Source organism: Argentina silus, assembly GCF_951799395.1.
Source record: "Argentina silus genome assembly, chromosome: 8".
Lineage (NCBI taxonomy): Eukaryota > Metazoa > Chordata > Actinopteri > Argentiniformes > Argentinidae > Argentina > Argentina silus.
In genome coordinates, this window is record NC_139662.1 from 9,095,782 (window position 1) to 9,109,302 (window position 13,521).

At 41.9% G+C, this 13,521-nt stretch overlaps 2 protein-coding genes across 2 annotated transcripts; both read left to right on the forward strand.

Moving 5' to 3' along the window:
• The first annotated feature begins 488 nt into the window (after nt 1–488).
• On the forward strand, nt 489–4,716 carry igfbp6b (insulin-like growth factor binding protein 6b). Its single transcript, XM_083676118.1, has 4 exons — nt 489–1,077; nt 2,026–2,060; nt 2,794–2,913; nt 3,227–4,716. The coding sequence occupies exons 1-4, from the start codon at nt 741–743 to the stop codon at nt 3,338–3,340; spliced, it is 606 nt and encodes a 201-aa protein (XP_083532244.1). The 5' UTR covers nt 489–740; the 3' UTR covers nt 3,341–4,716.
• Nucleotides 4,717–7,183: 2,467 nt separating this feature from the next.
• On the forward strand, nt 7,184–12,983 carry pip4k2ca (phosphatidylinositol-5-phosphate 4-kinase, type II, gamma a). Its single transcript, XM_083676114.1, has 10 exons — nt 7,184–7,591; nt 8,107–8,204; nt 8,539–8,635; nt 8,772–8,921; nt 9,981–10,127; nt 10,299–10,337; nt 10,492–10,605; nt 10,924–11,188; nt 11,394–11,497; nt 11,665–12,983. The coding sequence occupies exons 1-10, from the start codon at nt 7,439–7,441 to the stop codon at nt 11,743–11,745; spliced, it is 1,248 nt and encodes a 415-aa protein (XP_083532240.1). The 5' UTR covers nt 7,184–7,438; the 3' UTR covers nt 11,746–12,983.
• Nucleotides 12,984–13,521: the final 538 nt, after the last annotated feature.

Here is a 13,521-nt window from a genome sequence, read left to right on the forward strand (position 1 = left end):
TGCAGAATTCAAGTAGATAACAGACAGATAGAACAGTAGATAGAAACAGAGTGATATTCTTCTCTGGCCAATAGAGCAACTCTTACAGAGCTAGACATTTGAGTCAATACACTAGGCAATACAATATATTTCCCTAATTGTTACCATGGCAAATATTACTAGAATGTAACATTCATGCTAATGAGCAGAAAGTGTATCTTGCAGTACATGTATAATGTTTAACAGGATTCAATCTGTGTGTTGATATATGAAAGGAAGGGGTGGGGGAGATTTTGATAATTTCCAAAGGGAACATAATCCCCCCCCCCCTCCACTCTCCCCCCTCTCTACTCCCTCTCTGCTTCTCTCTCTCTTTCTCTCTCCCTCTCCCTCTCTCTCCCCCTCTCTCTCTCTCTCTCTCTCTCTCTCTCTGAGTCCCAGCCCCTGAAGGTGTCATAACTGTGCTCTCCCTCTCTCTCTCCCTCTCTATCACCGCCTTTCAGATCTTTAAAAGCTGCTGCTTTGCTGTGTCTCTCTCGATCTCCGTTTGTCTCCTCTGGCACTGCAGGGGACTCACCCGGCTAAGCACCAAGGAAAGCTGAAGAGACGGAAAGAAGGAAGGCAGAGAGGAGAGAGAGAGAGAGAGAGAGAGAGAGAGAGAGAGAGGGAGAGGGAGAGAGAAAGAGATAAATATACATCCAGAAATAGCATCAGCCACATTTGACTGAGGGAGTGTGGAGAACCTGAGACCTGGACAGAAGATGCCTCTCCTCTCTAACTTAACGACCATTGTCTTATTGCTGGTAGCTCACTGCGGATCTTGGACTCTGGCTAACCGCTTGGGCCCCTACAAGGGCTGTCCCTCCTGTAGAGAGGCGTTGGGGGCAGGTCGGGCCCCCCGGGACCATATTGGTGCAGGCAGTACATCCGTGTTGGCCCAGGGTGAGCCCTGTGGCGTGTATACCCTGAGCTGTGCCAAGGGGCTACGCTGCGTGCCCCCGCCTCGGGAACACAGCCCCCTCCAGGCTCTGCTGCAGGGCAGGGGCTTCTGCGCAAAGCACAGCAGGACCAGTCCCACTGAGAGGCCCCACCCCACAGGTAAGACACACACACACACACACACACACACACACACACACACACACACACACACCAACGCTTTTAGCTCTGAGTGTCGGGCAATTATACTACAGCTTAACCATGGCGAACAGCAGAGGTTCCACGTACACATTCTCCCCATCACTGTGAGGACTGCATGTGGAGCTGGTGCGTAGACCAGTGTGACATTTAATGTTGGATGCGTTATAGGCACCAGAAATTGGATTTGCAAGTGCTTGCCCTAATCACTGTGCTGCAGAATGCTATGGTGTCTTGTGACAAAAATGGAATCTGAAGGGCTGCTACTGTAGGAGTCGCAAATGCTGCAAATAGCTACTAATATTAATGTATTTACGCTACGATGCACAAAACACTACAATAGGACCCCTGTGAGGTTCTCTTTAGGTGTATTAGTGTGTGTGTGTGTGTGTGTGTGTGTGTGTGTGTGTGTGTCTGTGTGTGTGTGTGTGTGTGTGTGTGTGTGTGTGTGTGTGTGTGTGTGTGTGTGTGTGTGTGTGTGTGTGTGTGTGTGTGTGCGCGTGGGTGCATGCATGTACAGTCCATGTGATGTGTGTGATGTGTGCATGCATTTCAAAGAGAGGATTGTGATCTGTGTATGCATCTTCTGAGTATTCAGAATGAGTGTGTGACTGTCACACTGTCACCTACATTCAGATTATGCTGCTTTCTATTGCAATGGTCTCCATCTACTGTTCAAACTCAGCCACTGCGATTCCTTAGGTAGGACATAGTACAGGAAATATACCGATGGAAATTAGGTCTCAATGAAAGTCTGTATCTATACTGTATACGCTTTCTTCATGTTCTCTGTGTATGCATCTCACTGCTTCTCATCAAACACATCTTCTAACTTGTAATTGATATTAGAGATGGTTTTATGTTCACATCCTAATCTCATGTTTTCTCATTAATGTGCTGTTCTCTTAGGTTCTCATCCTTCAAATAGTGGTGAAATAGACAAAGTAAGTTTTTTTCAAGTATGATATCTGGTTATGCCACTTGATGCATGGAGCTCATCGTTTCTACCTACCCTCACCCAGATATGCCTAAATCTGAGAAAATACATAGAGCTGCTTACATAATATGTTCATATTCACACAAGAAGATGCTGTATGATGGATGGACTCAGACATGGAGAGAGTTATAGCTGTACTGTGGCAGCACGGCTATCTGGGTGATACAGCGTATATACTGCTCCAAAGCCATGCGTTATGGTGCATGATGTGTATGCTGCTATGCGGCAGAACTAATTGAGCATGATGTGAATCAGTAAAGTTTAGACTCGACCATGGCGGCCTCGGATTTCTCACTTTATGAGGTTGATCTCAAACTAAAACTCAAACTCAATGTTGGATTTAGATCATAATTGGCACAGTTATTTCATAATGGCACACTATTTATGAAACAGTCAGTCACTCGCTTCAAACCACTCAGTGACCTGAAAAGCACAGCCTTGTGTAACAATACCATTATATAATGGCATGATATTATGTGACATCTAATATGTTTGCTTCTGGCTTATTGCTGCATCACTGTACTGACCTCAATCCTCTTATAATATCTATATGTGTTATTATACTAATAGGTTTTCTATCATCATTATCACCTAAAGGATTAGCTAATTATCGTTCAGTTGATAAGAGGTACTTTCTGTCTGTTGTTATCTATGAATTTACCTCGAGTTGTCGTTTTTAGGCACCCTGCCGTAAGCTGCTCAATTCTGTCCTGCGTGGTCTTGAGCTGACAGTCTTCCAGTCTGACCGTGACATCTATATCCCCAACTGTGACACTCGTGGCTTCTACAGGAAAAAACAGGTACTGTAGCTACTAGAGAGATGTGAAGGCTGTGTGTGTGTGTGTGTGTGTGTGTGTGTGTGTGTGTGTGTGTGTGTGTGTGTGTGTGTGTGTCTGTGTGTGTGTGTGTGTGTGTGTGTGTGTGTGTGTGTGTGTGTGTGTGTGTGTTCATGTGAGCCTGTGAGAGTTGCAGGCTAGCCCTCTATTCAATCCTACCCAGATATCTCCATGACCAGAGGACTGAAAATAAAGGACTCTTTGCTCTGAGCCCCTGAGCCTGTTAGCTATATGCAGTCAGTGCTGCACTATGACATATCAACTCTCTCTCTCACAGTGTCGCTCCTCCAAGGGCATGCAACGCGGCCACTGTTGGTGTGTGGATGAGCTGGGTACCGCCTTGGCTTCACGTGCCAACGAAGATGGCACTTTACCATGCGATGGGGAGTGAGGGATGTCTCTGTCCCAAAACTCTGAACCTGGAGGAAGAGGAGGATGATGAGGAGTACAGGGAGAGGGGGTGGCTTTAGCTTGTGCTAGACACTGCCTGGACAGGAGACACCAGGGATCAACCACTTCCTATGGAAACTCACCCAGATTAGGTTACTGTCCTCTCTATAGACCATCAAAACAACAAAGACACATACAGTACAGTACAGTACAGTAGCAGCATCAACCTGAATGTTCAACAGTTGCAGCAAAAGTCGTCTGAATCATTCAGTGACATGGTGTAGCCTGTAATCTCACATTACTGCTCCAATGCTCATAACTGCCTCAACTGATCAAGCTGTATCTCTGAATAATATAATTCCCTGGCTCTTGTCCTGGCTTCGTTGTAGATTTTCTCTTTAGGATAGCTAACACTGCCTGTGTTTGTTACTATCTCAGTGGGCTGAAATACTGTTACGCTGGTGGTGTGACACAATGTGTGTCTTCTTCACCATCCTCTCTCCCTCTCTCCAAAGATACACTGACATTATCATTAACAAATTAATTGAATATTCCTTTTCTATTAATTTATTTTGGAGTATGTATTTCCATGCAGTACTGCTTGAATTTGACATTTATCTTATAACCAAGTCAGAAAAAAATAGTCATATAAAACATGATCTTGGATGCATCGTTCAATTATTTTTTGTCAAAATGGCATTCTGACTGCTATAATAGTTGATTGTTTGTACATATGTTGGATTTTTGTGGTTGACAGTGTGTGTTCTGAAGTGGCAGACGAAAAAAAGCTTATGGCTGTTACCCTTTTCCAGAAGTTGTTAGGCATATTTTTATACACGTCAATATAATATTTTATATATAAATTGTTGGTTTATTTAATGAACTACAATGCCATGTATTTTTATATTGTCAGCAGTTTCTTATTTAAAAACAGAGATTATTTTATTTCATGTTAGGGAGAGCATGGTGCTTTGGAGGCACCCTCATGGCAAAACTCACAACACCCATCAGAGCTATTTAACTGCTGTACATGTTATAATTTTATTTCATGTTTTATTTTTTATTTTATTTATATTTGGATCATTTAATATTGGAATGTATCACGGTGTAATGTTTTCTTTTGGCACATCCTATTTCAATGCTCATTTTGATAAATCAAGTTCAAATTTGTTATAGTTACTTACTAGTCCTTGCAAAAATCTTTAAATTGTGTGATAAAATGTGTGATTAGATGATATCTATTTCTCACCAATCTTGTTGTGCCAATGTGTGTGCCGTGATGGTAGGTCCACGCACATAGGGCCTGTACGATTTACAAAGACTAAAATAAAAGATGATGAAAACAAAATGGATAACAATAAATACATATATTAATATAACAAAGAGCATTAAAGTGTTTTATTTCATGTGAAACAAGTGCATCTTAAGTCTACACGCGGCAGGAATCTCTAGCAAGGTCATTATTCATTTCACAGACCTGCTTAGTCATACTGAGGTCTGAAGTACAGGTGTTCAGTAAAGTGAAGTACAGATACCATGCTTCAGTGGCCACTGCTGTTTCTCGCATATCTGAGATGACTGAATACCATAATGCCTCTGATTATAAAATGTGTTAAACATGTTTACATCTTTAATAAGGTACATTCATTTTCTCTATGAAGATCAAGATAAAATGAACCAACAAGTTACAAACATGAAAGTATGAATGGATAGGCTTCAGTATCATATGCAGGTTTTCTTCCATGTCTAGGACACACAAGGACAATTTGTTCCAGCACCTACACAAGGACACATGCCTGTTACCAAGGTAACAGCATAGAATATCCAATTTGTCCATGCATAAGAATTTGAAATGCAGGTCTCGCAGAAAATGCAGGAAAGTAGGGTCCTTTGTTGAATCACACCACATGTCCTACTTCTGTATCTAGGGTGGTTACATTTGCTATTCTTAGAGATACTGTTACTGTACATGGAGAGTGAACATACAGTATACTGTAAGTAAATGAAATGCTCCCTCTGTATGCAAAATGAAGACTCTAGTCTAGAATATGCTCTGATGGAAGATATCACCTTAATGATATGTCACTAGCACTGCTGGTATTCCATAAGAGCATTTGATGAGGTGATGAAACTCACATACTATAGATGGGCATACAGTATCTGAGAGATGGCCTGGTCCAAAGTGCTCTAGAGAGTGGAGACAGTGAAATGGAAGCTGTTACTACAGTACGTAAGAGAGTGGTGAGATTAGGATAATCAATGACGATGTTCGGTGGGAAAATGGTGTGACAGCATCATAGAATTATGCAAAATTGACAAACTATATGTCTCTGTTGACTCACATCCTAATTTCATATGCCAATTAATTGGTTTCAGTTCATTAGTACAAAGTTAACCAAACCAATGAGGACAAGAGAGACAGTTATGAATGTGTGACCTCTCCGACCCGTCCCCCAAGTAAGTAAGTTGGATACACGGTGGAGAAGTGGATAGGTTGTCTGTTTATTGCACAAAGCTATGGTTTGCAATGTTGAGAAACAATATAGATACATGTTCAATTGTCGTCTACCGGAATAATACTGTCCTCCAGCAGTAATTCTGCGTAGCTCTGCTGTATATTTAATACAGAATACTATTTCAATACTTATAAATGATCTTGTGATCATACAGTGTTTACATATTTCTATGACAATAACAAATAAAAGTAAACTCCAATTTCATCTGATATTTCAGGTCTATAATATAAAAATAAATTGCCATCCATTTTACAACATGTAGGCCTATAGAAGAATTAGTACAAACATGACGAAATGTCACACTCTAGTGGCGGGAATAAATAGTGCAAGCGACATTACTAAGCTAACCTGTAAGGTTCCCTGACTCAGTCACTCTGAGAGTGGCTAGCAAAAAGCTAGTGTCAACTCATAAAATGCTTTAACACTATACACATAGCAGACATGAATTTACCTGCAATTATGAGAAACAATATAGATGAATGTTAAATGATCTAATACCGGAATAATGCAGCCCTCCTAAACCAAATGTATTTCATGTTACTAAAAATAGCATTGAGAAACCATACAAGTGCATCGTCAATAGGAAAAACCCTCATAAACTGACATTTTTTACATTCGGTAATTTAAATATTAAAAATGACTCTTTCAACGTCAAATTAACAGCATATGTTACTAGTAATATACTTTGCTAGTCTAAAATACACAAACTAACGTGAGGTTTGAATGTGTTTTACAACTTTTTTTACTGAATTATCCCAGGACCATTCATCAGTTAATTCTGTGGTATACTATGTGCAACTGCAGTGCAACCCGAGGTTATCACACTTCATGCGTCTTATTCATGTTAATACATTAATAAAGCACTTCTTCGAATAGAGGTCTGTGAAGAGTTCTGAATAGAAGCCCACATATTTCCCAGAGAGCAAATAGGTTTAATCTAATATTGCAGTGGTACAGTACACTGTCCAAGGCATTATTTGGATAGCTCAAGCACACGATCGTTGCAAGATGTTTATGAACTGTGTCCGTCTACTCTCATTCGGACTCCCTGTAATAGCCTATGCTTACTCTGCATTGCTACAGTAACAAGCTGGCAACATTGGAATAATGTACTGTGGCTGGCTACATTGTTACAACTCCCACCGCAACGTATCCGCCCACCTGAGATCATATGATGAGAATGCACCATATCTTTGGGTCTGCTACCTGTCCATCACCTTGCCACATGGTTGCTGATGACACAGGTGGACCAGGGGGTGGGACCAATGGTAATGGGTGGAACAGCAGAGGTTCATAGCTCCAAAGATTTTTTTCTAGAATGGGTCGACTGGATTAGCTAAAAGGACAACTAAGGAATACATTCATATAAGCGTCAGAACAAGCACAAATGTATATACCTGAAATTAAAGGTATTCTAGATCAGAAATACATCTTATTTTTGCATGCGTTGCCTTGCGAAGCTTGACCTTTCATTGGCATTTCGCTGTGACGAGGTGGCACGGGGAAGTCAGACACTTTTGTGAAAGATCAGTATCGGGGGAAAAAAAAAGTCGCCAGCAAGTTCCCACGGCACGCAAGCTGCTATGGCGTCCATCGGTAACGCTGTCTCGAGTCCAATGGTGATTTTGGCCCCCAAAACCAAAACCAAAAAGAAACATTTTGTGCAACAGAAGGTGAAGGTCTTTCGTGCCAGCGATCCAGTCTTGAGCGTCTTTATGTGGGGCGTTAATCATTCGGTGAGTAGAACTGTCAGCTGTCACTGAATCTGCGAATGCTATAGCTGATAGCCTGCTAGCTCGCCTGCTAACCCTCTCTACCAAAACATGATGCAATGCATGAAATATCAATAGAATATTGTAGCAGAAGGACCATGGCAGTACATTAGCGAGCGAAACAACCCTATTGCTGTTACTGTACAGTGGCTAACTAGCCAATTTAATACTAGCTTGCTGTTAGCATAGCTAGTTAGCTGTCTAGCCAACTAAAGATGTATGTGCATTTTTTGCCATGTTGTTCATCATAGTTTGCTCTTGTCAGTTACTATGACGTGCATCCTATGTATATGTAGCTAGGTATTGAATGACCGTGCTGTGCTGCAGTCTGCAATAAGTACCTTTGCTTTTATTCCCGATTTCATCCTGATCTCATGTCTATCTAGCCAGCTACATAATAGAGAGAGTAAAGTAGAGTCACCCTCATGTTTACCCCTCATGCTCAGTGCTAATGATAATGGAGTGTTTTCTGTTTGCAGATAAATGACCTGAACCAGGTGCCAGTTCCTGTTATGCTGCTCCCTGATGACTTCAAAGCCAACACCAAGATCAAAGTCAACAACCACCTCTTCAACAAGTACTGTACTACTGTACCAATGTGTTAATACGCACACATTTAACAATTGTACACATTTTACTCAAATTCCCTAATTTGCATTGCTCTCTCTCTGATGTGAAGGTGATACTGTACATTCAATAGGCTTATGTGTCTCAACTATGTATCTGCTTTGGGTCTAAAATGGGGTAGATGTTCCAGTCTGTAACTCCCTCAAATTGCCAAAAGGAATGAGAAATTCCTTTGGTATGTGTTAAACTGAGAAGACTGGGATAGGGGTATGGTAGTGTAAGACTGAGTGGGAGAAAGTAAATACAGCAGGTGTGAGAATTTCCACCCCCCTTTTCTCACGCAGAGAGAATCTTCCAGGACATTTTAAGTTCAAAGAATACTGTCCTCAAGTGTTCCGGAATATGAGGGAGCGCTTTGGAATTGAGGATTTAGACTACCAGGTATGAATGTCGAATCAAGCTACATCTTTGAGACAGCTCATTACCTAAGAGCCAAATTACAGTTTAAATTACCGAATACAATTTAGTAGGCCAACAGGCAGTTGATTTTGAGTCTGTCTGTCCTATTCCCCTCTAGGTGTCTTTGACTCGCAGTCCTCCTGTAAGAGGTGGTGATGCCCAGGGCGAGGGGATCCTCCTCACTTCCTACGACCGCACGCTGGTGGTCAAGCAGATCTCCAGCGAGGACGTGGCTGATATGCACAACATCCTGTCTGAATACCACCAGGTAGTCACACTGAAGAGTAACCTTTTTTCTTCTTAAAATGTGTTTCCACCATTGTAATGCAGATGCATTAGTTAGGCTTATATGCATTTCATCTTGGATATTATCTACCCACATGCAAAAGCTGTTGCTTGATTCTTTGGATGCTCTGGTGTACTATATGTTGTCTCCTTCCTTGCTTGTCCAGTGGCAAAGCTTTTCCAATGTAACTCAGCATCGACCTATTCATGTTGTTTCATTTGAAAAGCCTTTGAGTCTTCATGTTCAAGATTTTTTATTGCCTGGGAATGAGTCGTATGTCTGTGGTGAGCCTATTTCCAGAGCTGTGGGGGCTAAGAGAATGGTATGTGTGTGAGAGGGTTTGTCGTTTGTCGCTGAATGACCAGATTGTTATCAGAGCAGCTCAAGCTCTAGTCTTGGGTCTGCAGCAGCACTGCAGAGCTTTTTACATCTCCACATGTCCTGGGGGCATGATTTACCTTGCATCATCCATAGTGTCACTGCTCGTTTTGGCTACATCATGCAGAGAATGGAGATTAGCACACACAGTATATAAATGGATATACAGTACAGTTGTGCAAGCATCTTGTCTTTTGTTAGCATTCTGAGCTATGTTCCTGGGGACACTGAATCAGGTCAGTCTGAAGTGTGTCCCTTTTAATAGACTGTAGTCTTGAGTCAGGCTAAATACATATCCTGGATAGAGAGAGCAGATGGGTGCGGTTTGAATAACTATTCATTTTCATATCCAACCTGAGGTGAAGGAGATGTGAATGAGTCTATGAATGTAAAGTACTGGTAATCCCATGTTTTACAAACCTGCATGTCAGACCGGGATCCATTTTCGCTGTAATGCAATTCACAAATGCGGGGGGGGGGGACATTTTCTGTTCATGTAGCCGAAATCAGATTGTGATGTACCCTACTGTTTCTCTAATTCATTTATGATATATCATGTCAATTCATGCTCATGTTTTCAGGAACAAGTGACTTCCTCTGTTATTTAAGCAACATTGTACACAATGTGTCATTAATGCCTGTTGTCGTCCGTTCCCTTTGCAGCATATAGTGAAGTGCCATGGCAGCACTCTGCTGCCTCAGTTCCTGGGGATGTATCGCGTCAGCGTGGAGAGCGAGGAGACCTACCTCATTGTCATGAGGAACATGTTCAGCCACAGACTGGTGGTGCACAGGAAGTACGACCTTAAGGTGAGACACCAACGACTCCCATACCGTACGGGTGAGGCACGCCACCTGGAGAGTCAGCAGATTGTTTGTTCGTGATTGCTCACCAGCGGCTCTGGTGTTTTATAACCTTGAAAAACAACATGCCGGTTGCTGGGTTGGCCTTATCAAAAGCTGATAATGTTGTATTTGCAGGGCTCCCTCGTGTCTCGTGAAGCAAGTGACAAAGAGAGGGTAAGACTTCACATTTCACCAAATCATCGTACATGTGTCATGCATGTGAAAAATGGCCATTTTAGGATGTAGTTTTATGGAGAACCATCCATACTATATGTTTAGTGATTTCATGTTTTCTCTTCTCTACCCCCTTCCTATAAATGTCTTTCAGGTGAAAGAGCTTCCCACATACAAGGACATGGACTTCAGGAACAACATGCAGAAAGTGTATGTCAATGAAGAGACAAAGGAGAGGATCATGGAGAAACTCAACAGAGATGTGGAGGTGACCTCTACAATCTATCATAGATTACTAACTTTTGATGCTTGTTACGAAAACCCACCACAAGGGGGCATCATACACATTCTGATTGTCTTTACCTCTCAACCCATAGTCATTCCTGTGTCCCATTTCTCCACCTTTCTCCTAAAGTACAGTAGGCACTTTTGCACTTTCCCACATTAATTTAAAGGCTTAGGATAGGACTAAGCATGGGCACAACAATCTGTTCCCATTTTAATCTATGTGGGGGAAAGAGCATGTGCATACAGAAATGAGACGCAGCATATGTACTAGTTTTGTGCTTTGTGCCTTGTCCTGTAGTTCCTAGTGAAGCTGAAGATCATGGACTACAGCCTGCTGCTAGGCATCCATGACGTGGGGCGGGCAGAGCGGGAGGAGGAGGAGAGCGAGGAGCCCTCCAACGAGGAGGACATGGAGCCTGAGAACGGCTTGACGTCCGCACCCTTGGTGGGCTCCTACGGCACGTCTCCTGAAGGCATCGCTGGGTACATGTCCTCCTGCAAGCCTCTGGGGCCTGGGGAGTTTGACCCTTATGTGGACGTGTACGCCATGAGAAGCGCCCCTGGTAAGATGAAAGTATGGTGAAATGTACCGCACACTGTAAATAATTACAAATAATAATATTTTTCAGGGAAAAAGGTGTAATGCACATTGTCATTGAGATATGCTGTGAGGAGAAGCGCTGTTCCTCTGAAGTGTTTAGCTGATATTGAGCCAGGTGGATTTAGGTTTGAGTTACTCATTATTCATCCCTGTCTGTTTCCTCCCAGGAGCCCCTCAGAGGGAGGTGTATTTTATGGGTCTGATTGATGTTCTGACTCAGTACGACACCAAGAAGAAAGCTGCTCACGCAGCAAAAACTGTCAAACATGGGGTGAGTGAAGGAAGAGGAGAGGAGGTTATGGCCTCCTGTTAGATATCATTCAAAATGAGATTTTTATTTTTGTTGCGCATGTACGTTTTGCTGTAGAATTTGCTTTGTGATGCTGTGAGATTCTCAGTGTGTTTACCGTCTGACACAAACCTCTTTATCTCCCTTAGGCTGGTGCTGAAATCTCCACTGTCCACCCGGAACAGTACGCCAAACGATTTCGTGACTTCATCTCAAACATCTTTGCATAACAGACATTATGACATGACGATGACCATCGGTACAACTTCCACTTCCAATGTAGATTTGAAGGGTTACTACTTCCTCTTTTTTACTTTTGTTCTGTGACTTTCCACCTTTTTTTTTTTCCTTTTTTTTTTTTCCTCTGATGTTCATTCATATCACAAACATTGACCAAAAATTGTAAACACGCAGATCAATTTGAATTTGATCTGATATGAAACTGTTTCCATTGTTGTAATAATGTATTACTGATGCATAGGCCTATTTATTTTTAGATTTATAAGATGAATTTGATTCCATATTGATACGCACTCTAACGGGCTGACTTTGGAGCAAAAGGGTACTTGATGACACTGCTGCTTATCTGTCTGCATAAAGATGTTACACTGAATTGAAAAGGATTGATAAGACTAAGTCAGTTGAAGTCCTGGATTGGTTGTTCTGAAGTATAGAATCTGCACTTATCTGGGAACATGTCAGTGTAGCAAACCCTGTATATCTGAGCTATTAGCAGTGTTCGAAGTGGAATGAAACGGTGTAGGTACTCACTTACTTAAACGCTATGGTACTGGGGTTCATATTTTAGACCTGGTGTTCTATAAAACATCCTGGTACTCAAGCAGTAGAGAATTCAAAAAGCTGTTACTCTGTACCGGTCAGCACCAGCCCACTTCAACCACTGGCTTTAGCCTCAAAGGGAATGTGTTGTGGTTGTGGGAGTTGCCATGCAGCACAGCGGACATCCCCCATCAACTGGCTATGGAGCAGACCATTCCTCTTCCTGAACGGAATGTTGGGACCAGAGGCTGTCCTGTCGGAATGTCCTTCTGAACATTTGGAATGCTGTGAAGTTTAGTGCATCAAACTGAGCATTGTTGTTTTTAGGATGCACTACAAGAATCAATGTGATGGGGAAAGAAAGATCAGTAGAGCTAGACGTATATTGGGGACTGATCTGACTACTGTCATTGTATTATGACATTTGAAGAGACTCCATAGAGCTAGCTTGGGTTGGGTATCATGTTAAGCATTATAGAATATAGCACTACATTTCAGCTGCTTTATGCAATTAGCTTTAAAAAAAAGAAAAAGAAAAAAAAAAAAAAAAATGGATGGAGACTTTCTAGTATATAATTTGAATACACTGGAATGGCTGACTGGATATGTGACGCCTTGTGTCCTTGTGATTGCACATCTTGTATTTTTGCAAATCAGCTTTTGGACCAAATATATTTTACAAAGATTTTCTGAAATGTGTCACTTTATTTTATTATTGAAATACAATACAAAATCAATATAGCGCAATACTGTCTGTCAGTCTGTCTTCATGTCTATCTGTGTCCCTCTCTCTCTTTCTTTCTGTTGAGGTATTTGTGGGTTTATTACAAGTTGTAAAGGTGCAGATAATAAATCTGTTCTCATCTCCTTGTAGAATATAATACACACGGTTCAGGCTACTAGACCTCCAACATCAACATGGCGTAACAAGGATGGAGAAAAGATTTCCTCTCTGGGATTTTTATTCACACTTGCATTACTGACGAGAGAGGTTCATTCCCTACATCCTGCTCAGTGTCTGGCTGAAGCCCACTTCTACAAAACATTTCCCTTTGAGGCCAGGTTAGGTCACCGTGTGGCGCATTGGCCCTTTGTTTTTATTGAATGGTAAACTACGGAGGCGAGTCAGAGCAGAAGTGGTATGCATTGCTGGTGCTGTAATCACATTTGAAGTCTCAAATGAACTACATTTTTTGGGGGGAAAATAAAATTACTTTCTCTATCAA